The sequence below is a fragment of the Crocodylus siamensis genome, chromosome 6, assembly GCF_052110815.1.
Source record: "Crocodylus siamensis isolate JL-2025a chromosome 6, ASM5211081v1, whole genome shotgun sequence".
Taxonomy (NCBI): Eukaryota; Metazoa; Chordata; order Crocodylia; family Crocodylidae; genus Crocodylus; species Crocodylus siamensis.
Genome location: NC_143400.1, coordinates 93344103 through 93369820, shown reverse-complemented (window position 1 = coordinate 93369820; position 25718 = coordinate 93344103). Strand labels below are relative to the sequence as shown.

The 25718-nt window shown below is 49.8% G+C and overlaps 1 protein-coding gene across 2 annotated transcripts; it reads right to left on the bottom strand.

Annotated features, from left to right (window-relative positions):
- Positions 1-4345: 4345 nt before the first annotated feature.
- Positions 4346-25082, bottom strand: EIF4E2 (eukaryotic translation initiation factor 4E family member 2). Of its 2 annotated transcripts, XM_090051946.1 has the most exons (8): positions 24928-25082; positions 23947-24061; positions 22275-22409; positions 19223-19327; positions 16863-17015; positions 16638-16774; positions 8479-8557; positions 4346-4836 (listed from the first exon to the last, which is right to left on the bottom strand). In XM_090051946.1, exons 1-7 carry the CDS (start codon positions 24945-24947, stop codon positions 8512-8514), a joined length of 711 nt encoding a protein of 236 aa, XP_089908072.1. In that variant the 5' UTR covers positions 24948-25082; the 3' UTR covers positions 4346-4836; positions 8479-8511. The 2 variants fall into 2 exon arrangements, with proteins under 2 accessions (XP_089908072.1, XP_089908073.1); XM_090051947.1 differs by lacking the exon at positions 8479-8557.
- Positions 25083-25718: the final 636 nt, after the last annotated feature.

The window sequence follows — 25718 nt, the reverse complement described above, 5'->3', positions numbered from 1 at the left end:
CTCCAGTGACTCTCACCCCCATCAGCTAAACACTGTTCATCTCCACAGCGGCACAAGGCCCAAGCACAGCAGTTGTGCCCGTGGAAGGCGGTGTCTACTGCACACAGCTGTTTTTCAGCAATGCTCAGCCCTCTGCGCTTCCCCAGCACTACAGAGGAGGGGGTACGCTGTGGGCCTGATTGCCAATAGGGTCCAAGCACCTGCTGGAGTCACTTGGGAGTAGGAGCACCTGGCCCTTCAAACTCAGAGCCAAGAAATCCCATATCAGGCACATACAGGCACCAACGGCTTGTGAAGACTGGTCTAGCCTGTCTGGGTTGCTCCAGGAGCAGCTGGCGCCCAGTCCCATGGCTGCCATCACACGATTCTCCAAACCCAGGGAGCGAGTTTAGCAAGACTTTCCCAGTCTGAGTCACATCCTGGACTGCCCTGCTCGCAGAACGGGGCTGACTGCAGCTCCCTGCGGAGACAACCTGTGCTTGAACCACCTAGAGGCAGTCGCACGCTACAGAAAGCAGAGGCCCTTGCCCTGCCTTGGGTGAGGCAGTTTTCAGTAGAATCACAGAAAGTGAGGGTTAGAAGGACCTCAGGAGGTCACATCTGGTCGAACCCCTGCTCAAAGGACCAGCCCCAGTGAGATTATCCCAGCCAAGGCTTTGTTATCTGGGTCTTCAAAACCTTCAAGGATGGAGCTTCCACCACTCTCTGGGTAACCTGTCCCAGGGCTTCACCACCCTCCTAGTGAGATCGTTTTTCCTAATATCCAACCTCAACTTCCCTTGCAGTAACTTGAGTCCATTGCTCCTTGTTCGGCCATCTGCCCCCACTGAGACCAGTCCAGCTCCATCCTCTTTGCAGCCCCCCTGCAGGGAATTGAAGGCTGCTAATAAATCCCCCTCAGTCTTCTCTTTTCCAGGCTAAATAAGCCCAGTTCTCTCAGCCTGCCCTCATAAGTCATGTCCTTCAGCCCCCTCACCATTTTTGTTGCCTTCTACTGGACTTTCTTCAATTTGTCCACATCCTTTCTGTAGTGGGGGTCCAAAACTGAATGCAGTACTCACAGTCTGGCTTGTTAAATCATGAAAGCGAGGGGGGCAAATGAGTCTTCCTCAACACATCTCACAGCCCTCAGCAGGTCTAGATTAGCAGCAGGTGGCAGATGCTGTTACTGCTGTTGGCAGGAGAGGTCTTGAAACGTGGAAGCAGCAGCTTTACTCATGTAAGAGATGCCACTTGCTCTCTGGCCACCCTCAGCTCCAAAACATGAGGCGCGTCCTTGGTCTTGCAGGTTTTATCGGTGCAGCAAAGTGGGCTACAACAGAGCCCTATTGCAACTCATTTCTTACTCAGCCCCTTTGTACCAGCAACGACAGCCCGGGGCCTGGGCACTTGCCACTGTGACTATGTGTAGTCAGGTTAACAAAAGGGCTTTAGTATTAGATGGAACAGAATACGCAGAACCACGTCCACGCTCTTTAAAAACATTCAAAATGAACAAGAGGAACCAACATGTTTATAGTATCATAGTACTTAGGGTCAGAAGGGACAAAAACAGATCATCAGGTCTGACCCCCTTCCCCAGGCAGGAACGGGTGCCGGGATCACATCACTCTAGCCAAATTGCTGTCCAGTCTCCTCTTGAAGACCCAAAAAACCCAGGATGTAGGGGGGCCAGCCAGAAGTCTGGGCACACACCCAGCCTTGGACTCACTCTTTGGCCCTGGAGTCAGCACACACACCCCTAAGCCACACAGGCAGGGGCTGTGGGAACACAAACGGGTTGTGAGAACATGTTATGAGAGCTTTGAATTGAAACCAACAGGGTTGGTGAAAGGAGGAAAAAAGCTGATGCTCACCAGAGCATTTTGCTGTAGATCAGTATTTAAAGACAAGCACAGAAGGCCTGGGACACTTCCCAGTGCAACATTCATACAGGCTTGTGCATCGTTCGGAGGGGAAAAGTGTGGAAATCTAGGAAGTAGCAAAGCTGTGCTCTGCACCACTATGGAAATGAAACCCTTCAGGGATGTACCTGCAAAGAGCTAAGCACGAGGTGACTGAAAGAAGCCCACAACCAGTATTCCAGCCTGGCTGGTTTCTGCTTATATTAAAAATAATTGCCTCTAAATCCCCCTAACAAACACTGGATGCAGCAACAGAGAGCATTATTGAGAGGAATTTTAAGCAGCAGCTGTGGTGCTACCTTCTACAACCTGGGAACGCGAGCTGCAGCTGGAACTATCACTTGGTTCGGAGATGCCCTTGGAAGTGACATCAATGACAGTCAAGAAGCAGCAGGAGAAGAGCCGGGATGAGGCGTCCCAAGAAGCCTGGAGGGGACCACCCCCTTCTCCCCAACCCCAAAAGCCAGCTTCTGAAGCTGTGGACAGACATCGCTTAGATCAGCAGGTGGTGACCTACAGATAACAGGCCAGATCCAGCCCATGAAGAGAGTGAATCTGGTCTGCAGCACAAGGGATGGGCAGCATACGCTAGTGGGCCATCTCCACTGCCCAGTGCTGTGCATTCCTCTGCAACGTGCTGCCCGCCCTCCCTGCAGCCTCTATTTATCATTGCCGAAGTCACTGCTCCTCATTGCCATTGGTGACAGAAATCTGTGGCACCCAGTGGTGATGATAAGTGAAGCCTGCCAGGGGAGGTGGCGAGAGAGCATCCCCAGCACAGAGCAGGGAGGTCTGGGTACTGCAGAGGGCATCAGTGGACCACAGTTTCAACTGGGTACAAGCGGCACCCGTCTGGAGTCTTTCAGTCAAGCCTAGCTATTGTCTAAGAGAAGGTTGCCAACCCCTAGGCCATTCCAAATGGGGTGTGAAATGGTAGTGCACAGACATGCATGCCCAATGCCAAACTATCCAAGGCATTACACAAGTGTACCTGGAAGAATCAGGTGCTATTCTAGTCGGTTGCATTTTGTAACTTCTGTTACACGCACATACTCTGTTCTGCAACACAGGCCCGTTCAGTCCTCCAGGTATCACACAATGCAGCACCACCCCTGCCCTCCAAGGGGCTGCTCCGTCACTCGGGCTGAATGCTCTGGGGGTGAGCCACATGCTGCAGCGGCCAGCTGCACTCAGAGCAATAGAAGGGTGGCTTCTACTCATTCTTTTAAGCGCTTTCAGAGATTATAAGCCCAGAGCATGTGACAAGGGTGAGTGTTCCCACCAGGGAGACAGCAAAATATCCTCAGTGTCCTCAAGGCTGGTTCCAGGTCACTTCAATTCCTGAATCTGTATTGAAAGCTGAGGAGGTTGTACAGGCCTGCCTAGTCACCCAGTCAAGCCTAGCCCTTGTCCAAGACACAAGCACCATACGCCGCCCTTGCTCTCGAACAATGGGCCCCCTTCTGAGAAACGGCACTTGCTCAAAGCTGAGCAGCCACTGGCACTACCTCTGCTTGGGCAGAGGGCACCCACTGCAGGCACCCTGCTGAACTGCAACCACTTTGGAAAAATACAATGCACAAAGAAAGTCTGCAAAATCCCCGAGGAGGCGGGAAAAGGGCAGAGCTGGTAATGACAATCATTAGCATTGTCGTCAAACAACAGGGGGAATAATTAGCTCTCTTCCTTGCTGTGGAAACGCAGCTGCAGGTGTCTGAGCTCCCCAGACAAGACACACCACTGTTTGCCTTGCACTGGGGTAGCAGCCAGATCACTCCCACTCCCCAGCCCTGATCCCCAAGAGCTGCTTCTCAGGGCCAAATCCTGGCTGGGTCTTCCCCAGATGACAGCACACACACCATTTGAATGCTAACATCCATACACTTGACGTTTTCATTGATCAATCCAATGCCCTGCAGAGCTCCTGTTATCCCAGGAAGGGAACTGGAGCCAAGATAATTATGGCCTTTTAGGCCCCTCCTTCCCCTGGCTTGAGAAGAACACTGACTATAAGCCTCCATCTAGCCATGGCACAGGCAGGCTGGCAGGCAGTCGTGCAAGGCACTAGCAGGCACAGGAGCTCAAGCAGGCAGGCAGGGAGGGAGAGAATACCACTCCCATTTTTCAGAAGCACATCATGCAAACAAGCCCGACCTAGGCCAAAATTAGTCTAACCACAAACAAATGCTGCAGAGTCGCATCAAGGCCATGTTAGGCTCCATGGCTATTAGAAGAGTCAGGACCACAAAGCCGGACCAGTGATGTTTGATGTCAGGTTCCCTTGCTGCTGGGCAACTCACTGATGAGAGAAGGGTGGAGGATTTCACAGTCTTGGAGACCTGTGGGGTCCTGGTTCATGGAGGTCAGGAAGGGGCTTCAAGCAAGAAAATCACCCTTTTGCTTGTTTTTAAATGAACCAAAGGAAACGACAGACTGAAAGAAACAAAGAGACCCAATAATTTATTGGCAGAGCTGGAACGGGGCACTTGCAAACCAACAGGCTGGCTCTCAACTAGGACACTTCTCCCAGCTGCAGAGATGTTCTTAATACTGGTATCCCTCAGCAGAAGGCTCTGGCATGAGTGTGAGATTGCAACATCCTAGGTGCAGTGTACAGAGAGGAAGAAGAAAGTGCTGAAGGAGGCGCCTTGGTGGCACGCTGCTATGGGAAAGGTTGGCCTCCCGCCCCCGCAAAGAGAGTTTGTGTGACAAGGTCAGCCTGGTGTCAGTCACCGATGCTCAGGGCGTTGAATGGGATCCTTCCCCAGAGAGGAGAGCGAAAAGGGACCTGGTCAATCCAGGCTGCAAGTCCCTTCAGAGACTGGAGGGCATGGATGAGACCTCTCCTTGGTTTCCAAGGTGATGAGGAGTCCAGTGCCAACCTTGCTGTTCTCACAAAGTGATTTTTGTATTTCGAAAGCTTGAGTTATCCCTGGAAGACAGAGGGAGAAAACAGGAGATTAATCATATGAGCAAGGACTTGGCTTCCAAGACAAGTCTCATGTGTTCCATGAGGCAGACTGGAAATGGGTGGGTTTTTAGTAGCTGCGCTTGCTCTCAAATCAGACCAGATAACTATTAAGCAAATCCACATTCTAGCCAGTGCTCCCACTCAAACCCCAGGTGCTACTAGTCACCAGTGCACTTAGATGGAGGAGGAGAAGATCCTGGGTTCCTCCTTATCTGTTAGGAAGGTTCAAGGATAATAGCAGTTGTCAGCCATGGGCTCATTTGACATCTCAAAACTTCCCAGTAGACTTCAAGATAAGAGCAAGCGCCTCTCATACAGGGCCTCATCTATTCTGTTCTCAAGCAAACAACAGCTACTTTGTTTGGCAGCTGAGCTCATAGCTCTAATCTCAGTGGCAGTCTGACCTCTCTTGATTTTATCCCCGATACAGGGAGCTCTTTGTAAGAGACACTATCAAGAAGTTCAGATTTTACTAACCTCAAGAACCCCATGACCTGGAAGGGAAGCTCTTAGAGCTGATACTGCAGCCCTCATTCACGTGAGCAGGGCCACCAATAAAAGGGGACTGTGCAACAAGAGCACTTGTGTATCTATTAGGGGTGCACCAATAAAGACTTTCTAGTCCAATACTGATGGCCGATTATTAAGAAGCCATATTGGCTAATACCGACTCAATTGCTGATAAGCAAGCCCGGCAGATTGGAAAACAGCATCTGGCTGGTAAGTATGTTGAGGGGGAAGGGGCAAGGAGCAGGGGAGGGAAGGGTACGGGGGGGGCTGGGGTGCAGATGGAGGCCCCTGCAGTGACGGAGGGAGTGGGACTGAGGCTGGGACAGGCGTTGCGCAGCTGGGGCAGGGCAAGGCGCAGGACAGAGCCACAAGTGGCTTGTCCAAGGGGCAGCTCCTGCTGCTATCCACTCCCCCTGGGGAGGCATGGGGGACATGTGCCCCTAGATCTGCACATGGGGCAAGAGCAGGCTCCCCACTGCGGGTTGGGGCAGTATTGGGCTCTCCCTGGCAAGGTGCTTGGGCCAAGGCTGCAGCGCTGGGATGAGGTGGTTTGGGGATAGCTACGGCAAATTTTGGGGTGGCTGCAGCCCAACCTGTAGCCCCTGCTCCCAGCACTGCTGTCACCTGCCCCAGCCCAACCCCCAGCTGGGAAGAGCCTGGTGCCGCTCCCAGCCCTGAGTGCAGTGGCAGCCCCCTCTTGCCCTCCACACAAATCCAGGGGGCTTGCACACCCCATGCCTCCCTCATGGATGTGTGCAGTGGTGGGAGCCTTCCACCCTGCCCCCCCCATGCCTCCTGGGTGAGCTGCTTGCAGCTGTCCTACACCCCACCTGTGCACCGCTTGCCTCTGCCCTAGCCCCACTCCCGCCCTTCTCTGCGGGGGCTTCAATCTGCCCCCATCCCTTTCCCCCAAGACGCTTACCATCTGGATGCTGCTCTCCAAGCTTCTGGGCTGCACTCCTGGCCGCACACATGCACGCAGCATTTATTGGTGACATTATCAGCCACATCAGCCAAAAAAGCTGACTCCCAATAATGTCAATTCTTTTTTCATCGATGCTGATACAATATGGAATGATGTATTGGTGCACCTCTAGTACCTATTCTTTCAGCACATGACCTGTCACTCAAAGCTCAGGTCTCTGACAGCCACAGGGCCTGGGCTTTCTGCTCACCCTACAAAAGCAGTGACACTGGGCCCTACAGGAATGAACAAGCTGGGTTGGGGGGAATTCTACAAGGTTAGATCAAGCACATGTCCCAGCAGGTCAGCACACCTAGCTGAAGCCATGCTACAGAACAGAGGCAGGCAGTAAGAAGTGGAGTTTGCCGAAGGACTGTGAAGTGCTTCTTAAACCTCTGGGCTAGCTCTGTGCTCTGTTGAAGTGCTGTGTGGAACCTGGACAGCCAGCAGGGCAGTCTGGCTTTTCTTGGGAGGATTTGACGGTGGTCTTTTTCAAGTCTATTGTATGCTGGACACCCTTCTGATATCTGGGGTGTTAAATGCATTATCCTGCTATTAGACACATGCTTGGAGGTCACCCTCAGAAAGGCAGTGCTAAGCACCATAGTCCTGTGCTCCCTGACAGCAGAGCTGGGCAGCCCTGCTAGTTGGGGGCACGGTTCTAAACTCACTAGTGCAACCCAGGTACCCGACGGCAGCTGCATGATGCCTCATCTCCCAGCACTATTCTCTCACCCACGCCAAGCCTACAGATGGCAAAAGAGTTCACCTTGAAAAGCAGGTTCCTACAGGTCTCTAATTAGTGATTAGCTGTTGCCTAGCAGGGGGAATCCTGACTTTCTCTCTTCGTTCCCCATTACCACGAAGTCCCCACTGCCTATTTCTCGGTCACCCAGGCTCTCTCTGCTCCTGTCACTGCTTGCTCTGCTCAGTGTGGGTAACAAAGGCAATTAAGACAGTTGAGTCAATATTACCAGCATATTCAAATGCGCTTTGCACATCTACCGTCTTCTATTGGTAAATCACCAACTGTGCTGTTATTTTATTCTAGAAGGTCATGGGAAGGTCTTCTAATAATACAAACAGCACTAAGCACCATGTTTAGTGTTTCATAAACATCTCGTTAATCCTCCCACAAAGCCAATCCTGTGAGGTAGGCAAGAAAGTTCTTTGTTTCTGCCCACAATCACCGGGTGAGTTTATCCAATGCATTTCTGCTGGATGGTAAGGTGGGAAGTGGTGGCAGCTGGGGGGTTACCAACCAAGCTTGGAAGGTAGCTTTGCATGTACAGCTTTATGGGATTTGGGACACTGCAACACATCCCCCTTGGGCAAGTTACTGTGCACTGATGTGTAGCAACCAGAGTGATTACTCAGCAGCAATCCAGCTCATCTACAGCGTCATGACAACAGAACGAGCCTCAAGTTCAGCAGGCAGTGTTCTAGCCACTTAAAGGAAGGTGCCTGCCATTACGTAAGTGGACAATAAGGGACTGAAGATGATCTTGGTCATGGGATTCACCTCTGTGCTGAACCTGCCTACCCTACTTATCTGCACATGGTTGCCATTAACAGAGGAACTTGTGAAGTCTCATCCTGTTATCCACAGCTTGTGCTATTTTTAAAACAGAGCAATTCCTGCATGATCTTCCCAGACAAGCCTTCATAGGTGGTCCAATTTATTCTGCCATGCTCGGCATTGAGAGCAAAGGCATGCATGCCAAGCTCAGAGCCCCTTTACCAGTGGGCAAATGTATGTACCAGTGTCCGATTCCAGCTCTAAACAGCCAACCCCTCTGCAGTACAAACAAGCTGAGGCCATACCTCTCAGCCTCCTGGGCCTGGGCCTGGGCCTGGGATACACCTGCCTTGCAGACAGAGGACACAGCATCAAAACAGCAGCCACCATCCCGGCAGGAAATGCAAGGTAAAGAGACAAGACACTCCACGGTGAAAATGTTAGTGCTTTTGGATTCAAAGATCACTTTTGATCTTAACTTAGCCAATAGCAAAATGGGACGGATCACAGGCCCACAATGCAAGCCTGTGTTGGGGTCAGAGTTGGAGGATCATCCCTGTGGCGGAGAGGTATGCCATACAGTCGCGTAAGAAGAAAGATGAGGCCCTACCCTGGGTGTGACAGAGAGAAGGGGAGCCTTCAATCAGCGGCCACTGCTGTTCACCAGGCCATGAAACTCCTCCCAGGCCCTGGCAAGCCAGAGGGAAAAAAAACAGCACTTGAGATCAAAGGCTTCTTAACTTTAATGAGAGCAGAGACATTCAATGGCGTTTTGAAAAGCACTCGTTGGGGAGCAAGGCAATATTCTCAGACAGCCTTAGTGGACAGAAGCATCCTTAAAATCCAGCCAAGCCTCTGACAGCGCGAGCAGCTTTGAACTCCAGCACTGCCAGGGCACTTCCTCATTGGTTGGCGGCGATCAAGCCGTGTTAATACCCAGAGACAAGGCGATGACCTCCTTCCTTTTTTAAAACTGAATTTCTGTTTCCCATGGCTAATAAAATAACCCAGGCTAGAGGACTGTCACAGTCCTTGGCTGCTTAAACTACGCTAGCTTCTGGGCTCCTGCTTCAGCACATACCTAGATACGTGAACCCCCTGAAATGCATTTGTTTTTATGCCATATGGCTTCATTACTACCCCATTCTCTAACCAGGCTTCAGAATGCAATTATTATTAGAGAGTCTCATTTTCTAGCATAAACCTGCATTGTTAATGACAACCACAATAGACGCGCTACAGCTATTTGAAACGAAAGTGCTTTCAGATAAGTCACAGGGACAGGCCTAACGTTCCATTCCCTGGTGGAGGATGTGCTCCTGATGGACAAAGCTAGTAGACTGAGAAATTGCTGTCTGTTGTACAAGGACGGCATACCGAGAGCTCTCTCCGGGAAACAACACTGAGGTTAATACGACCATGACTAGTATCTTCTGGAATCAGATACATCAAAGGGCTTTGTAGCTCTCAGGGCTCCTGAATATAGCACGTGGGGCTGCAGTACATGCCAAGCCATTTAACGTAACCTAAGCAATCCCAGAGGCACCGGGAGATTAGAGACAAACCAGCTCAGTTGTCAAATCTGATTCTGCCCAATATGTACTTATTTCCAGACCTGAAGCTCGTTAGTTTGCAATGGGCTTTAAGCATGGCAGGGGAGAGTCTGGAAGGACATTCCACGCTGCCACTGGGCTCTGGATCTTCCGTGCCTCCGAGCTAAGCTGTATGCTGCATGCTCTGCCAAGCTGTATGCGGCATGCTCTGCCATTTTCTGGCCAGCTTTACAGAGGGAGCCCAGGAGAGTGGGAATGTGTAACGCCAGGACTGAGAACTTGGATCTAAATACATGCTCTTCCTTTCAAAGAGTGAGAAGGGCTACATTTCCCCTCCACAGGTGACCTGCACTGAAGACCAAAGGACTCCATACCTCTCAGTACGGAACAAGAACCCCCTTCGGTGCACCTCAGTCTGCAGGGATGGCCCTTCCAGGGAGAAAACTCAGGAACTCAGCCCTCAGCCTGTGTGGCCTGCCAAAGGGACCTGTTAATATCCACTGAAATGCCATGTTGCCAAGAGTTGGCTTCTTTCCCATCAATTCTTCTCTCCTCTCCCAGAATGTTCTTCACCAGGACGGACAAGTAATGAACAGTCAGCTCACAGCACCCCTTCAGAGACAGCACCCACTGGTCAGGGCTAGGCAGCAGCCCCGTGCCAGCCCTTTGCTCTGATGGAACTAATGGAACGACAGGGGAACGCTGCAAAGGTACGGGGGCAGCACAGGTGCAGGGCAGGGGCTGCTGTCTGGTTTGGTTTGTGTACCAGCCCCACCCTGACTGGCCGGGGTTCAGAGCAACCTTAGGTCAAAGGCAAATGAGGGGGATCATGGAAGGGGGCCTCACTGTGGCTTCTAGCAGGTATTCCTCCAGAGGAGTTTCACAACACCAGTTTGGCCAGCATGGCAGGCCCTGCTTCGAGAAGTATCCAAAAACAGAAGAGCCAGGCTAGAAGCTCACTGCCAGGAAACAGCACAGAGACAAGTTATAACAGGAAAAAGCCCTACCCTAGCTCTGCATCCCATGACTTTTCTACCTCCAAGCGTGGCCTACATGCAAGGTCTCCCCTCCTTGCATACACCTGGCTGGTACCAACAATCAGGACTACAAGGCCAGGAAACCATGCAGAAAAAGGGATCTGCAAAGCCCGGATAGGGTTGAAAGCACCATAAGCTGCAGAACACATAGAGGCTGGACTTAGAAGGACAACAAAATGGAGCCCTTCTGACCAGCTGCATCTGCTTCTGACTGCCTATGCAGTCTCCTTCTTCTGGTCCTAGGCTCCTCTCCCCTTCGCTCCCCTCATCTACTGCACAGAGCCTGAACTCCTCCACTGCAGGCTGTCCCCAGCTCTTCTCTGGTTAATGCTGCTGCCTTTGTGTCTTTCTCCCCTACGTTACCACCTCCGGTGCTTCCTTGGTTTCCTTCCCTGATAGCACCAGTTATTCCTGGACAGATTTATTTCTGACGTGAACCCAGCGCCCACCTTCTCCAGTTAGGATCACCCTGGCTGCTGTACCCATGCTGTGCTCTGACTGCCAAGTCCCATTCCTAACCTGGTAGCAAAAGTCCTTCATACTGCAGGAAATCTAGAACATAAAGCCTCACACATGATGCAGGAATAAGGGAAATCAGAAACTTCTGCTGCCTTGCCTGAGGAGGCCACTCCTGTTACTGTGTTCCCCAATGCCCCTGTACAGTTCTGGGTCAGCACGTGTAGGCACTTTTCAGAGCCCTGCAACCATAGCAGCTGAGCACCACACATAGATGGGGGTGGGGGATTATTTTTATTTAACAGATGGGGAAACTGAAGCATTGGTGATTAAGTGGTCCCCACCATGGGCCACGCTTGTGGAAGCACTAAGACTTGATGGTGCCTCCACTTTTGCCATGAGGCCTGGGGAGAAGAACTGCAGTGAGAAGCCAGCAGAAGACTCCACTGACAGAAGCAGTTGCAGAGGCTGCCAGAACCAAGCCGGAGGCCACCAAGACCCTCCTGCAACTCTGACTGTCCCAGCCATCCCGCTTCTTCCATTTCAAGCTAGTCTCTCTCAGCCCTTCCCATCTTGCTGATCCTAACCCAAACTACCCTAAAAACATACGCAAACTAATATGTCTTCTTCTGCCATCAGCATTCACTGTGCATTCTGCCCTGCCTTCCACCTAGTGGGTGTTGTCTCTGTAGTCTTGTCCTTGCTCTTGGCATAGCGACCATCTAAGACACTGTGTGTGGACAGTTCCCAGAAGAATGGAGCCCCATCTTTGGCTGGCCCTACCATAACAACAGACTTGCTCGAAGTCATCTAGGAAGTGATCCCAGATCCTTCCAACCTCTCCTTCCTTTTGCTAAAAAAAAAAAAGCAAGAACAAAACTTTTTCAGATCTCTGGTAGCACCTAGAAACATCTAGGTACAGTGTTCCAGAAGGCAGTAGTCATCTTTGGACCTGAACATTTGAGCTGCATTTCCCAAGAAGAAATACGGAATAAATGGATTTTACTTTTAGCCCCTTTACAGTGAAGGAAGAAGCCCCCAAGATACCGAGCCTTCCAGATTCACCAACACTCCCATGTCATTGTCCAAATATACTTGAAGAGGCATCACCCCCTTTTCAAAGCTCTGGGCTAGGAAAGTGCTCTTTAAAACCTGGATGTCTGCTAGGAGCGAGGCCAGAACCGGAAGACGAATCCCCCAGCTATCCTGAGTCACTATTTCCAGGGACCTGAAAAAAGGTGGACAGCCCTCAGCTCTGGCACCTCCCTGAGCTCCATTACACTGTCTGCCTAATCTTAGACCTAGAAGCAAGCAGTGAACAATACACATTCAAGTCACTCCTCCCAACATGAGGGACAACTCGTCATTCTGGAGGTGTGCCACAGTAAAGGGAGGACTTCTCTGCATTCACACAGCTCTCTCCCCCCCGACTTCAAGTATCTAATTTTGTAATGATACAAAATGTAATTAAGGATTAAGGGTGCTGGGGTGAAGCCACATGCAGCTCAAAGCCAAGCAGAGGGCTGTAGGAGTGACTGCAACCTTCAAAAATGTTGCTTCCCAGTTTGCAAGGAGTTAGAATGGATGGAAGTGCAGGGGTCTCAGTGAGTCATGCGAACCGTTGAGCCAGCAGCAAAGACTTTTCTCCCCACATTAAGCCATTAGCCAACCAACTTCCTTCCCATGAGGAACAGGGTGACTCTTCAGACTTCACTGCCATACAGCACTACCCTCATAGGGATGTCACTTCTCAGCAGCCTTTGGAGTCTGAATAGCTGTTGCGCCTTCCCTTGTCCTGGGACAGCTTCATGGAACCCCCTAATCATTCCTCTGTATTGCATAACTCCCTCTTCCCTTCTGTAGCATATCTGCTTGTTCCCTGGCCAAAGGAAGGTCTGAGGTTATTGTCAGCAAGTGCCTGCAGTGAAACAGCCCTAATGCCAGCACTGTTAAGATCAGTCATTCTTTTAATTCACTCTCATAGTCCCATTAGTTATCAGCAGTCCCTGAGAGGAAGGGATCGTTTTATACTCTGTTCAGCTCCCACTCCAGCAGGCACTTTCAAGCACAGTTTTGTTCTCAGAAAAGCAGCTTTGCTTTAAAGCTGACAGGATGATCCATAAAGTCACTCAGCAACCAAAATACTGCCAGCACAGAGAGCTCAGCAGAAGCCTATGTACTGCCACTCAAGGAAGGCATCTGTCTCCCACAAAGAGAGCATAATTCTTGACTTACCCTTAGCTGCTGACAGAAGCTGTTGATGGAAGACAAACCCCCATGCCCCAGACACAAACCAGAAGCAGGAAAGAAGGATGAGGTGTGAAACACTGCTAGTGAAGGAAACCCTTCCTGTAGGGCACCTTGGCATAACAGGAGCTTTCTAGTTAGAAGCGCAGCGTTTCCCTACGTGTTCACAGCATGGAAATTGTAGTGCTCTAGAAAACCCTTAACTGAAAGAAATGTGTTAGGCAGTAAGGGAGCGGGGGAGTAAGACTTCTCCTCAGCCACTATAACTAGACCTCTCTGAAACCTCCTAGGTGCCCAGCACTGCCAGATGAAGGGTATTAACTGCCTTCTGGACTTTGTCAGCTTTCCGGGACCATTTTTCTAGCAAGACTGGAGATGGATACAAGATTAGGATAAGCCGCCTGCTTCCGGGGGCTTAGACAGTTTGTCAATATTGCACCCAAGAAAGGAGGAACTCAGGAAACCCAGTCTGAAGGGTCTGCTTATGTGGCTAAACGTGCAAGCCCGCTGCTGCCAAGAAGAAGGACTGAAGGCAGGGCAGCTTCTGGGAAAATCTAATGAATAAGTTCCTTTTCAAACACAGCTCCACTGCATCGAGCCTGTCAGTGAGGGGCTCACAGCCTCACCAACGCAGGGCCCAGAAAGGTAGGTTTCGGAAGAATAAATGTAATGTCTCAGGAGTGATGGCCAAGTCTTGCACCAGATCCCACAGCAGAGCACACACTGGAGAGAGCCTGGAAAACCAGTTCTCTAAACAAAGCTCCAGATTTTAAGCAGCACCCACAAAGCATGCTCCCTCCCTCCAAGCACCATTGCTGCTAATCAAACTCTGCATACAAGCAGCCCAGAGAAATTAAAACATTGCAAGCCACCCAGAAAGGAAATACCAAGAAAGCCCCCAACACCGCTGCTTCATTGAGGCCTTTCGTAAAGCAGAGCCATGGACTGTGAATGCCACACACTGGCTAGGAAGCCTGCCAGAGCCCTAAATCAAGTGCTGCACATGCAACAGGAGTTCACCTGACAACAGACAGCATGTCAAGAGGATTTGATGGATAGGAAGGGGAAAGGGGGAGCCTTCCCGGAGGAGAGAGATACACAAGAAATCCTGCCTTGGCGAGAGAAGCCTGCTAACATGATTCAGCCTGCACACGCGGTCAGACTGCAGCAAGTGCTGTCTTTCCCTACCGTCCTGTCAGGGCCTCAGTGGCTGTGCCCAATCCAGTTTACAGCCATAGCTACAGCCACAAAGACCTGCTTGCAACTACTATGTACAAATGCTGGTGACGAGATAGAGAGAGAGAGAGAGTGCGAGAGAATAGTTCAGTTGCTTCTCCGTTTCCTTGATTCAAGTGCAGGGTGATGACTCTGATAAGTAGTTCTCTCTGGGTTTGCACAGGTGGAAAAGATCAGAATCTACCCAGCAGATGCAGTGCCATTAAGGGAATGTTGGCATGAAGTACAGTCTAGCTCTGCCTTAGAAGGGGCTGCAAGCCTGCCCAAGTGCAGAAGAATAAGCAGGAAATAAGCCAACTAACCCCATTCAAGACCTGCTCTCAGCCGCTAGACTGAATCCCAATCTTAATGGGAATCTGCTCCCCAAACACCTGCTATGCCCAGACAATCACATCCTGGATTTCACATCAGCAAAAGAAAATGAAACAGCAACAGCCAGAGAGTAGAGGCCAGCAAGGAAGGAATGGAAGGAACTGAATGAATTCGGGGAGACCACATGAGCAGGCTGGAGTCAGTGCAATACACAGCCGCCCTCAAAAGTGTGAATCCCTACACAGGAAGAAGCCATGGTGTGTTCCTGCAGAAGTAGGGGAGGATGTCATGCAGAGGATGCATCTCAGCTTCCCATGGTAAAACCTCTCTGCCTAACCCAGACAGCAGAGGTGCTCCCAGCCCCCCGTGGCTGGAATGCTGGCTCAGGGCAGGGGCTGTCTGTGCTAAGGCTAGGGAGAGAAGAGAAGGCAAATGAGGATGTTATACCCAGAGATATCAATTCCTCTCACTGCAAGGAGCCCAAAGCCTTAGCTCACGGGCTGCATTGTCTCTGAAAAGTACTACAGAAACTGAATAGCCACCTGCAGGTCCGCAGAAGCCCTGTACAATTCTGTAATCAAGACAGATGTGGTAGAAGCAATGCCCTCTATTGGCAATTAGCGGAAGCAGGTGGAAGAAGTAGCACCACTGCCCAGCAATAGGGAGCGTACTCCTCAGAGTCCAGCAAGAAGATCCAGCAATCATTTCAGTGGGAGCCTTTGGAAACAGAAGTCAGGAACAGAGTACATTTAAGAAGAATACCGAGCTTGCCCTCCCACTCACAAGCAGCCATCTGAGAAGGCCACAGGTGGGGTCCAGAAGCTCTTTGGGGTTCCTATCAGAAACAGGATTTGACCAGCTAACCCTGAGTCTAAACCTGCAGCGATTGTGACAGGCACTTTTCACTAAACACTAGACTGATCATCCTACACTGTGACATGGCCTGAGCAGCCGTGTGGGACAGAGGGCTTGCCAAGGATTCAGCAAATTTTAGCCATGGAAAGAGGCCCTGCCTAGAAAATCTTGATGGGTACTTGGCCCGTGGTGCTTCCAGGGTGGATTCAAAAGCCCGAGTTCTAATGCCAGGAATTCCTGTCCTTACTATTAATTTGTTCAATTGCTTTTTTGCATATGTAACACTTCAAAGTGCCCTTAACCCAACCCACGTGACTGAATCTGTGTTCTGGCTTCTAATGCACTTAACAGAAAAAGGGTCTGTGTTATTCACTTTCATCTAATACCCCTATATGCAATGATTCTGTCACTTTGCGGGAAATAAACATCACCGTGAATAGCCTGGCATGGCAAACTGTAATGGGCTTATTTAAAAATACAGCTGTCCTCTCTGCGTACCATGAGCCTCTAGTCTTGTTAAAGAGCCTCTGTCACTAGGGGCCGGGAGGATTTAATATACAGCATTTATTATGATTAGAAATCATTTGTACAGCACTGTAAATTCACACGGCGCTTTCCCAGGAACATTTATAAGTCTAATGGCCCAATAAATCCCAGTTAGCTTCCGTATTTTATTTTGCAGAAACTCTACTCATTCAAGTAATCTGTTCCCCACTGCAATCTTGTCTCTGAACAGATAAAACCATGTTCCCCCATTGGAGAGCCCAGTTCCCAGATGAAGGAGACGGTAGGTTGTTAGTGAAGACCAGGACCGCATGTGATAGAAAACCAAGATGTTTTTACTGTTGAAAAGCAAATATCCCCAACAGCAGCAGGGCAATAACACAGGCTTTTGACTTTTAAAGTGACCTGGCACAAGAGCTGCTGTTTGTATCTGCTGACAGTCAAAACAGTCCCAAAGCACTGGTACACAAACAACACACGTGACCATTCCTTTGTACCCCTACACCTTGCATTAAGCCGCCAAATGCATGGGTAACCAGCACCGCTCCCTCCCAAACTGCAGCACGTACTTGATGCTGTCGGTGTGCGTCTTGTATTCCATGATGGTGTTGGGAGGTAGATTAAGCACTCGCCGCAGCGTGTCACGTATCCGGGCTGTGGTTGCCTGGTCGCTGGCCGTCTTGTTCCATATTGAGATAATGTCCTCCTGGAGCACAAGGATTGGAGGGGTTAGCAGAGGGCAGCATGTGTAAACCAGCCAGCAGGCACACCTGACAGTCTGCCGAGCAGCTTACCTGGAACCGGACAGAGACGACTGCCCCGCAGATCTCTTCCCCAACCATAAACTGTTCTCCCAGCATGGCCAGAATGAGATTCTCCCAGCATCGGGATGCTAAGCCCTTCCTCAGACGGATAATCCATTTTCCACCATTTTTGTTGGCATCATCCTGGGAAGAGGGATGAGAAATTGATTTGTTTCCTTGCAGTAATTTTTTCTGCTTTCCATTAAAGGACATCTTTGGGTGGGAGCAGATATTGATCAGATGGGGTATGAGTGACAGAACCAAGGTATTTTCAAGATAAAACATTACAAACCCTACCTCATGCCTAGTGCACGACATGGATATTTTGAACCCAGGCAGAATGGGAGATGCCAACTCACTGCTTTCCAGAGATTCTCTTCCTATTCATTATGTCCTATTCATTATGTATTTGTGCTTTAGAGTTTAACTGACAAAAAGGGACCACAATATTGCTTGTGCACAGAACTATAAGATGGGAACTCCTGTACTCCACCCCAGCTCTGACACCAATTGCCTTTCTGGCCTAAAACGAGCCAGTCCCACCCTGGAGTTGAGTTTTCCCATCGGGAAATGAGGACACTACTTCTTTCCCTGGAAGGGATGGCGAGGGAGGGAGCACTGGTAAAGCGCTTCTAAAAGCCTAACAGCAATTTGGAGAAATAGCCTGGTCTCTGCAAGTCACTGACAGGTATGTTAAAGTTCAAGCTCCTTCCACTTGACCACCATGCTCGGAGTGAATCAAAGCCCCATTGCTTGGACCACCACAAATGGGAGCTGAAGATTTTAGGGCAGAATGTGTCAGGGAGAGCCCCATGCAAGAACAATCCAAATCAGCACAACTGCCAGGAATGCAGCAAATTACTGACAGGAGCAAATTGCTTTCTGATTAAGTGCTCTGTTCTCCTACTTGCGAGCATCCCCCCTTTAGAAATGAGCTGTCTCGGATTCAATCCTTAACAGGCATTTAGTTTAACCCATTCAAAGCCACCTTACAAGGAGTGAGTAGGGGAATCAGGGAGTAAAACCAAGAGTAGTAGATATGATCACTAGATAATCAGCACTTGTTCAAGTAAGGTCAGGGCCACAATAAGGACAGGAAGTGGGATAAAATAACCCCTGCTATTTTGTTCCTGTTGGAATTCGTTTTTTTCCCCCAACGATAAACAAATCTTTATTTAGTCATTTAATTTTTCTTTGCTAGTTGAATTAGAGTAAAGCTCAGTAAAAAACCCCAAACCCAGCAGTGTTATTACTGAAGCTTCTGATATCTGGTGGAGAAGGCAGAAAAAGATTTGGGATGATGAGACCAATGCAGAGGGGTGTATGTGGGGAAGTGGCACTTCCACAGGATGGGAGGGAAGCCACAAGGAGAGAAGCCACTAGGAAATGGGGGAGAAGCCTAGAAAACAAGTGGGGAAAAGAAGGTCAGCAGCAAGGTCCCTGCTACTTCTCTCAACACAAAAGTGATGGGAGTATCAGAAATTAAAGAACAGCTATTTTAAGATGGATAAGAGAAAATGCTTTTTAAAACTCCAAATATCATTAACCTGGGAAGCTTTTGGCTGCATCATGTTACCAAAGGCAGGAGCTCATTAGAAGCTCAAAGGGGGTTAGACATTTTATATAAATAGCATTTGCACGAACGCAAGCTATAAGCCCCCGTTGTGAACGAACTGCCAGCTGAGTTCAGAAATAAATTCTTCTGGATGAAGCAGTGTAATTAGGCACTTGAGAGCAAGACATAAAATTCTTATACTGCAAGCAGTGGTGGTCATTGCTGGAAATGAGCCAGCAAGCTGGGGGGAAAATTGATCCAGGCTCAGTTTCCACACAGCTCCACAATAAGAATTCAGTTTGCTTCTGTATGTAATTCTAAGGAAGAGAGGGAGATGGGGATATAAATCAAAACCTTCCCACAACCATTTACTCTCAGCTCCTGCACTTTTACTCTTCCTTGCTTCTTCCACACAAGGAGATTTGGACTGTGAAATATACTTATAGTGGCACAGGGTTCAGGAAACCCCCACATTGCTGTCAATGGAATCAGATCCAACGAAAGGTGAATGTGTTACAGTGGCCAGGTGCTTTGAGTCTCCAAAACCCACAGTCTCAGATGGGAGGCAGCCAATGAGAGGCGGTTCTCAGTTTCCTGCTGACAGGCAGCTAGTTGTGCTCCTGTGTACCACTCTGCACGCAGGGCAGCATCAGTGGCTGCTATGTGAAAGACGACAGGGCTGAAATCAGACACATGCAGCTCAGAAAGAAGGATGTACGGCAGGAGTCCTGCACTGCAAACACTATCCCTCTGGAACACAGAGGTAAATGAGCCATGGTCCAGGGCACAAACTCACCTCCCACATGGGCTTGATTCCCTCTTTGAAGAGATGGAAGTCGCTGTGACCTGTCAGGTCCCCAGGACGTACCATGTGGCTGTAAAACCTCCAGAACTGCTCCACCTGTAATAGCACAGCCACAGCAATCAGCAACAAGCAAATGCTTTCTATTTCACAAGATCAGGGCTCTCTCACCATCAGAAGCAGACTTGGGTTCTGCACCAGGCAAGCCTGGCTTGCAACTCCTTTCCCTCTACTAAGTCAGGTCTACTTTACCCCCTCTCCCTCTATACTGTACAGAGAAAGCTAAAACATTTGCAATGGGCCTGGGAGGACTGATGGGGTTGGTACCAGAGTTATTCTAAGTACCTGAAGCTGCCTGCCTGGCACTTATCAGCCTATTGCTTGGTGTACCTGCTGTACTCATATACCACGTAACTCATGAAGGCGTAGGCAAGTGAAACTGCACTGGGGGTCTATGTCAGATACTGTGAAACTCCCACCCAACAGGACCCCCATTACCAGCCAGCAGTGAAACAGCTCAGCTCATCAGCAGGCTGCCACTGGGCTCAGAGATCACAAAAGCACTTAATTAACCCTTGCTTTTCACACCAGGGAAGGCTTCAAGATTTCTCCTCACAGGAGAAGAGGAGGTTGGGGGATTTGTAGGATCACAAACACTTTCTGATGCTGGTTTAGGATTTTAAACCACTTTGAAAAGTGATTGCTCAAGCAGTTGTTTAGGTAACTCTAAAATCAACCACTCTGTTTTAACCACTTTCCAGGCTGGCTGCTACTGTAGCAATCTTTCTTTAAATTGGCTTTCATGCCAACGCTGAGTGATGTACACGCTTCTCTAACGCTTAAAAGGTTTTGGGTTTTTTTTTAAATGACAACAAGACATTTCAGACATTTCTTATCTATGTGCTGCTCTAGACAAGAAAAAATATTTTTAAACTAAGGCCCTCTGAACTAGATCCTGCATTCACTGAATTCAGTGGCAAAGTTCCCACTGATTTTGGTCAACACTGTTGGGCCTGGCCTAGCCAAAGAACAAGTAACAAAACAGTTAATGTTTATATTTTGCAGGTTTTAGTCAATAGCAAGATTAAAGATGAGCAAATGCTGACTACTAACACAAAACCTGTTGGGCCTGAACATCCATTTAGACCTTGGAATTGTTTTCAGACCATCTCTACCTTTCAGAGAAAAAAATCCTATTTAATAGCTGATCACTATAGCACAAGAAATGGGGTTGAAGGAAGGAGTCTGTCTTTGTTGTTTTACAGCTTATCATTAAAACACATTGTGGATACTAGATCTGTTACAAGGTTTACTATGCCCTCTAGCGGCCAGTATCTAAATAGTTGTCATGGGTTCAGAAATGATGCTTGACAAGCTTTCCCTAAAACCTAAGGTATTACTGGGATGTAAAAGGAACCCGTGACCCTAACATTAAGCAGTGAAATTAGGGTATTTTTTTAAATGCAGCTCAAATAGTTTGATAGCTATTTGCCATGTGATCTCTCACAGAAGTCTCTGTGGTTCCCAGACAGCTACATAAGCATGCAAGTAAATCGCACTTGTTGAAGCAAAAGACGCTGATGAATTCCAAGCCTCCAAATGGGGTTAACCGATGACCATCATTCTTAATAGAACCCTTCCCAGTCCCACTAGCATTTGGGTCTGACCCAGCTATCTGGACTGGCACGTCTGAAGACTCAGCATACCAAAACTTAGGTAGAGGAACAGAGAGTTCACACATCCAGAGCTGTATGGAAGAGTTATTTTAATACTTCAAACATTCCAGCAGAGTTCAGAGGGGACAGGATTAACACTCTGGGAAAGTCACTCTATCTTAAAAAAAGGAATCGGCTTCTTTTACAGTCCTGATCACCATGGAGATCCTGAACCCAATCACCAACAAGGTCTGGTTTTATTTCTGTCACTGAAAGATCTAGAAGGAATTGTTCTGTGAGAGTCCCATGTCTCCTGGCTTTTCAATACCATTTCAGAGGGCAGGCTCATCCAACTTTATTTTTTAGCCCTCACCTCCACAAAGTCACAAGGAGGCAATGAGCCAGTCATGAGATCCAAGCCCACCAGCTTGTCACATGTATGATGGAAATGCCTGCATCAAGCATATCAGTTATACAGCAAAAGAGGTGCTGCACCCCCCCCCACCCCGAGACCAGAGGACCTTTTTGTTTAAGATCCACATCAGTGGGAGTGTAGACACAAAGTGAGCTGCAGATGTTCAACACTTCTAAACATGGGGAAGTCATGTCTTCCTTTACTTACCCACTAAGTCTTGCAAACAAGTTGGCATGCACCTACCAGACTTACAGCTGACCGGAAATGCTTTGACTGGCCCTGACTTACAACTATGGATTCTGCCATTAACGAAGACACTAACCCTTCAATGACAAGTAGCAGCACTCCATGGTCGTACCTTCTCCTGCTCTTTTTTAACAACATCATCACATTTTAAGCCAAGGGTGTCAAATGTGTTGGGTGCTGTGGGCTGGATCCAGACTGCAGGACTTCCCACGGGCCAGACAACCCGTGAGCAATGGTGGCACTGTTTGAGCTTCTAGAGCTAGTTTTGGTGCTAGTTTTGGTGCTCATGTCTTCCCTTCCCTCCTGCCATCTCCCCTGCTGCTAATTTTATTCACCAGGAGCTACTAACCACCCCCCACCCTCCATTTCAGCAGTGGGTAGGGGAGGGAGGTGAAGTGTTAGCTCCCTAGGTTGGGACATGTTACCATGTCATTAATGCTGACATGGTAACAAGCACCTCAGGCCAAACCTGGCCTGCAGAGGTGGCTGGTCTGGCCTGTGTGAAGACCCACCTTCATGGGCTGGATTGGGCTTACCAACCATATGTTTGGCACCACTGTTTTAGGCAGATTAGAATCCAGGTCTTGGGTCTTGGCAAACAAGCCACTCACCCTTCCATCCGATGGCAGAGACTCAGATACATGTCACTGCCTAGCACCACAGAGAAAAGTCACCCTGAGCAGTTGCACTGCACTTAGACAATAACATGCAAAGATGGGGATGTACTCACGGAGGCAAAGGTGCCAATCTGTTTGATGTTCTGCTCGTAGCTCTGCGAGCTGGTGGGCCTCCCAGGCGTTCGTCTGGAGTACCAGAAAGTATAATTATACTGCAGTGGGTGTTCAGCCGGCCCTGGGACAACAGCCTGCAGAACAGAGAACCTAATTTATCCTCACAAATTACTCTGGAGAGGAGACCGAGAAAGCTATATGCATGGCATTAGAAAGGCACGTGGCCCTGCCACCACAGAGCGTAAAAGGAACAGTTTAGCCTCATTTTCCTAGAAAAATCCCATCCTGGTTAATAGCTTGACACAGATCATTACTTCAGCAGTGATCGGCTGTATTTCAAAGAGGATATTAGAAATCCAGAGTACTTTTGCTCTTCGAGCAGGAAGGCAAAGTGCTAAGGGGCAGCAGCCCAGCCCCAGGAAGAATGTCACTCGATAGCAACCCCTCAGGCAAATTTAGGAAGGGCATTAATACATTGTGGAGAGACTCCCTTTAACCCTGGGCTGCCAGGACAATTGCAGTGATCAAGGCTGTCACAGGCCATGGAATGCAAAACAAAGAAGAGAATGGGAGCTTCTCACAGAGTAGTCTGTTTTTCATTTTTGGGAAAAGAAAAAGCATCTAAAGTGAACTAAACCCCAAATCAAGTGAAACACTCCACCACAATTCCAGTGGCAGGGTTCAGTCATTTAGCTCTCTCATAGCACTATCAGCACGCAGGCAGATAAAGACAGAGGGAGCGCCAGGAATATCCACTGTCTATATAAAAGGCTTCCAGCGTGCATTAATGCAGTCGCCAAGAAACAGATGTTGTACTAGAATCACCAACCTGACAGAGGTTCCATCATACAAGGGAGAAGGAAAAGGTCCAAGCTGATCATGCAAAGATGTTACACTAATTAGAGAGCAAGTTCTAATGAGTGCAAAATTAAAGGAGTGGAGGTGGTTTCCCAAACCTGACTGAACCATGCTGTATCTGCTTGTAATCACTCTTCAAGGACAGGCTATTTAAACAACAGCACAAAACTTGATCTTCTAAACCAGCAGTTCTCAACCTCAATGCAGGCTTGTGTTAGACTCCAGGCCCCCTCTGAAAACACCGGTTCCTAACCTCTCACTCATTTTTTTACTACAAAAACCTATTAGAGCAATTATTTTTCATCAAAGAGCCACAAAGACCACAACAGAGCAGAAAGATTTTGAAACTCTGGGTTTCTGTTTGAAGTGTCTGGTTTTATCTTGCAAATAGCATCTAGATGTTTGCACACTTAACAGTGCTAGTACTGCACAGCGCTTCAGGGCACCCTTAAAAGGACGGCATCCAGCATGCTACAGCACCCTGCTTGAGAACTGCCATTCGAAACCAAGAGCAAGCTCCCATCTGCAAACACTTCTTGAGATTTGCCTGAAGCAAGTCAAGCTTTGCTTTTTATTTCCACAGGTTCAACTCACTAGGTGAAGATTTCTAATTGCACCAGAGCTCAGCTTATTATACTGTACACTCATTAGCCCTAGTTTGTTAGTATCACACTGACAACAGAGCAGAAAGAAAAATAACAACATGCCGACATGCATCTTCCTTACAGCAGAGCTACTGGACTGATCAAGCCCCGTCAAGTCCAGCATCTCCAACCATGCCTTGACGACGGCAGTGGAGCGCACAGCACTCACCTTCCTCTTGGTGCTACCCTGGGGCTTGTCTCGGTCATTCTTTTCCTTCTCACCGTCTTTCTGTGTGCTGTTCTCTTCATTCTGGTCATGGTCCCCACTGTCATCATCTTTCAAACTGATGAATGCCGGGGGGGAGGAGAAAGAGCCTTAGGTTGTGCAGGAGCAAAAATGTGGCCGCCTAACACACGCCCCATGACACAGAGAGAAGCTGGGAGCCCAACAGAGACTCATGCAGGGAGGCACGTTTTGAGCCCCACACCCATCACAGGTCCCGTGGCCAACACAAAGCCCAAGCATCATCTGTTATCCGATACTTAGTTGTGCCAATAATGGGTACATTACCCCGTAGAGTCCTATTTAAGACAAGGTATATTACCCCATTGATTACTAACATGCCAAGGCATGTTACCCCGTCAATTCCCGTTTAAGCCCATGGGTTGTACGCAGGTAAGTGCCACATGCCAGGTCAGACCGTATGTCCATCCCGCCCAGTCCCATCCACAGCCGGGCCAAACCCCGGGACCCCTCGGTCAGCCTCCTCTGGGCTCTAAATCAGCTCATGAGGACGGGGTCAGGCCCCAGGTACGGCAGGGCTGCTTTCCTGCCCCTCCGCTGTGCACACCTGCAGGCAGGGTTGCACGGGGCGGCTCCTTGGACTCGTTCCCCACCACCCCGGTCCATTAGGTTTAAATTTGTCCCAAGCAGTGATTGCAATCACCAAGGGAGTAGGGGTGCTATAATTGTCCTGGGGGCGGGGGGTTAACCAAAGGCAAATCAGAGGCTGGGTCTCAGCAGGGGGGCACTGTTCCACCCCCCCTCCCGTGCAGCCTCCACACTGAGGCCCAGGAAGGCCCCCCGGGCCTCTCCCTCCCCCACCCGCGCGTGACACATCGCGCCCCGCCCCTCCTGACCAACGGCCGCGGCTCGTCCGGGGGGGACAGGGGGCGAGGACTGGGCCGGGGCGGGGGGGGCGCGACTCACGCGTCAAATTTGTTGTTCATCCTCGCTCGCCGCCTCCGCCTGCCTCGGCCTCAACTCCTTCCGCTCCTGCGGGGCCGCCCCAGTCACCCGTCCGCGCGCCACTTCCGCCAGCGGAACCTTCCCGCAGGGGCGCGAGTTTCCGGGGGGGACGCAATAGGCGCCCAGCACATACTGAGGGGGTGTCAAAGCGGCTCGTCCGCCATCTTGAGTGTGGCACCTCCTCCCTCCCCTCCCGGCAGCCATGTTGAGTGTGGGAGAGCCTTGCCCGGCGCCATCTTGAGTGTGGCACGCCCACCGCGGGGCCTCCATGTTTGGAGGGGCTGCGTGTGTCGTCGCGAGCGGCCGATGGAGGCCGCCGCTGACTTCCCGCCAAAACGGGTGGCCTCAACTGTCGTGGTTTTATGTTTGTGCTCTGAGGGAGCAGGTCCCTGGCTCAGTTGTGAGGCCCCGCAGCTTGCCTCCAGGCCTGGGAATGAAAACCAGCCATGGCTAAAAGCTGCTTGCTTGGGCAGGTGGAAGATTTTGAAAACGGGGTTGTGGAGAGTGAGGTGCCTCATTCCGTCTGAAAACAACACTGCTTTTTCCGCAGCTGGAAGCTTTTGATACGCCAGGCTGCACCACACAGGCGACGATCGCAGCAAAAAACACGTACGGCTTCATTGGACTGAGTTAGCAACGAGGCGTAGGGCCGTGAAAGAGGAGCTTGGCTACCAGGAGCGGCAAACAGGCCGCGGCATGGGAGAAGGAAGGACCGTTTGATTGGTGGAACATCACAACTGGGAAGAAAGATG